Source organism: Ptychodera flava, chromosome 10 (genome assembly GCF_041260155.1).
Source record: "Ptychodera flava strain L36383 chromosome 10, AS_Pfla_20210202, whole genome shotgun sequence".
Lineage (NCBI taxonomy): Eukaryota > Metazoa > Hemichordata > Enteropneusta > Ptychoderidae > Ptychodera > Ptychodera flava.
Window position 1 is genome coordinate 12,690,571 of NC_091937.1, and position 2,406 is coordinate 12,692,976.

At 38.3% G+C, this 2,406-nt stretch overlaps 1 protein-coding gene across 1 annotated transcript; it reads right to left on the reverse strand.

Annotated features, from left to right (window-relative positions):
• Positions 1 to 615: 615 nt before the first annotated feature.
• LOC139143008 (uncharacterized) lies at positions 616 to 1,206 on the reverse strand. The gene has a single exon (XM_070713199.1). It carries the CDS (start codon positions 1,204 to 1,206, stop codon positions 616 to 618), a length of 591 nt encoding a protein of 196 aa, XP_070569300.1.
• Positions 1,207 to 2,406: the final 1,200 nt, after the last annotated feature.

Genomic DNA, 2,406 nt, shown 5'->3' on the forward strand with positions numbered 1-2,406 from the left:
TTTATCTTTAGAGACACGGGGCATGTGAAAGGAATCATTAGCATAACAATAGGAAGAATCAACTATGTACTCTGTACTGTCATCGATGATGTAGTCAGGATCTTCACCCGTGCGTGCATTCATATCACCTGTAATGATTACGTAAACGTCATGTAAATCTGCAAGAATACTGGACAATTCATTTTCTAATAATTCTATGCCATCTGCCGAAGGCAGACTATCATATGTGGTGGAGTACTTTGGTGAAATGTACGTGCTACAAAAAAGAACATCTTTTTCTAATGAAAATAAACAACCCTTAAGAAGTAAGCAAATACAATCATGAAGATTTGATTTAACTTGAGTTACATACGGCATCAACCTATTACGTATAATGGTACAAACGCCACCAGGATAGCGGCCATGTTCAGATTTTCTGTTTCGTGTAGTATTGAACACATGAAAGTCTGGAAAACACTTATCAAACAGTGAGTCTTTATCAGCCCACGTCTCCAGAAAAGTAATAATGTCATAATTTAAAACAAAGTTTGCAAAATCAAAGGAATGCAACTTGCTTTTCAATCCTTGCACATTCCAAGTTAAAAATGTTACAGCGTCTGGGCCGTGGCCGAATCCCTAGTCTCTGGTGTTGAGACGACTTTGTAAACGAGTCCTAGGACGATGTGAATTTCTGTCAGCGACACTAGCTTCTTGACTACTTCCACAGTTTTCGACACCAGTCTTGTCTATGATCACCAACTTGCCGTTTTTGTAATAAGCATTTTTCCCTTGTCTTTTAAGATGAGATATATTTCTTCGTTGGCGTTTGGTCAAATCATTTCCAATACCGATATCGGCCTCCTTTAATTGTTGTCTTGCTTTCAGGGCAGAAATTTTGTCTTCAAAGTGATGAAACTTAACAACAATCGGACGAGGCTTGTCTTTCACGATTGCTGGCACTCGGTGGGCTCTGACAATGTGTCTACTCTCCCATAATTGAATTTTCACATTCTGGTTTAAAATTTCCACAACTTTCTCCTTACATCGTTCAAAATTCTCTCCCTCTTCTTCTTTCACTCCATACAATCGAACGTTATCTCTCCTCGAAAATGATTCCAGTCTATCGGTATCATCTTCCAGATCATCCAGGCGACTGACAATTTCATCCAGTTTCTGGGATACGGCTGCCATATCATAATTTGCCACACGATTTTCTTCTTTCAGCATATTTACTTCTTCCTGCACTGAGTCAACTGATCTCTTTATATCTCGAAATTCGTTTTTCAAATCAGTGCATGAGGATTTCAGTTCTGCTTGGATAGTTTTCAGATGTTATTACATCAGCTTATCAGTGTTGTTTATTCAGAGCAATGTTTCTAACAGCCTTCTATGGTTTTCCTCAGGATTGGGGAAATCACCACTAAGAATAAGCACGATATAGGTGGTGTCATTCGGTTCAATATGTTGCAGTTTCGGGAACTTCAGGTGAACCTCAGTCAATGATATTAACTCTTTTCAATTTTAAGCATAGCAGGCCGGGCACAGCATTTGTTATTTCATTTCAGAAGATTGATGTGGCTGACATTTGCCATGTACAGGCTATGTGTGGGATTTTTGCCCTTTTAGGGGAGTGGAGCCTGGCCCACTTTTCTGCTTCCCAGGGGCGTTGGACATAGGACGTTGTGATTTCACAGCACATCTTTAGTACATAGATTACTCTATATGTTATACATTTGCACATTGAATTTTGTTTGTATCCGGTCTAAAATGGCTGTGTGGCATCCATTTTGTTTCTTGTATTTATGACAGCAAATGTTGTTGTTGATGAAACCTTGCGTTAAGCTGTAGCTGCTCTGGTGCCGATGCTTTTCGCTTCGGTGGCATGCTGTTGATAAAGAGAAATACTAACAGCAAGTAAAGAGGACTAGACCTTTGGCCCTATTGGCTAATGATAAGAATAGTCAAGCCAGCAAAGGGAAGAAAAATAAAATAAAATAATGCTTGCACTGCATAATAAAATGTAAAAATTGTAAACCCTTCACCCTGGTAACACATTAATTTAAGTACAAAGAAAATAAAATAACCACTGCATAAATTAAACAGTGCACGTGGCTACAAATTAAACCAACCCTTGAAACAGAAGGTAAATCCAGCCAATAATATTGGTAAACCACTCTCCCCTGACAAGGTATGTGAGAGGTTACAAAAACAGCACTAGTGCAAATGGCCACCAAAATGGTTACCGTGTAAGATATTGCACTAATCATGCTGTAAAAAGGGAATATACATTCATTGGGTAATTAAAACTATGCAAATAAAATGCATACATAAGTAATACGTAATAAGGTATATACAACCAAAATTAATAAATGACAGTAAAACCACTGTGTCATGACGAGATATGTCAGTGTGAGTGGCAACAAAAAC

What these genes read in the sequence shown, in the direction of transcription:
- LOC139143008 (XM_070713199.1), bottom strand. Translation starts at nt 1,206, where the DNA reads ATGCTGAAAGAAGAAAATCGTGTGGCAAATTATGATATGGCAGCCGTA.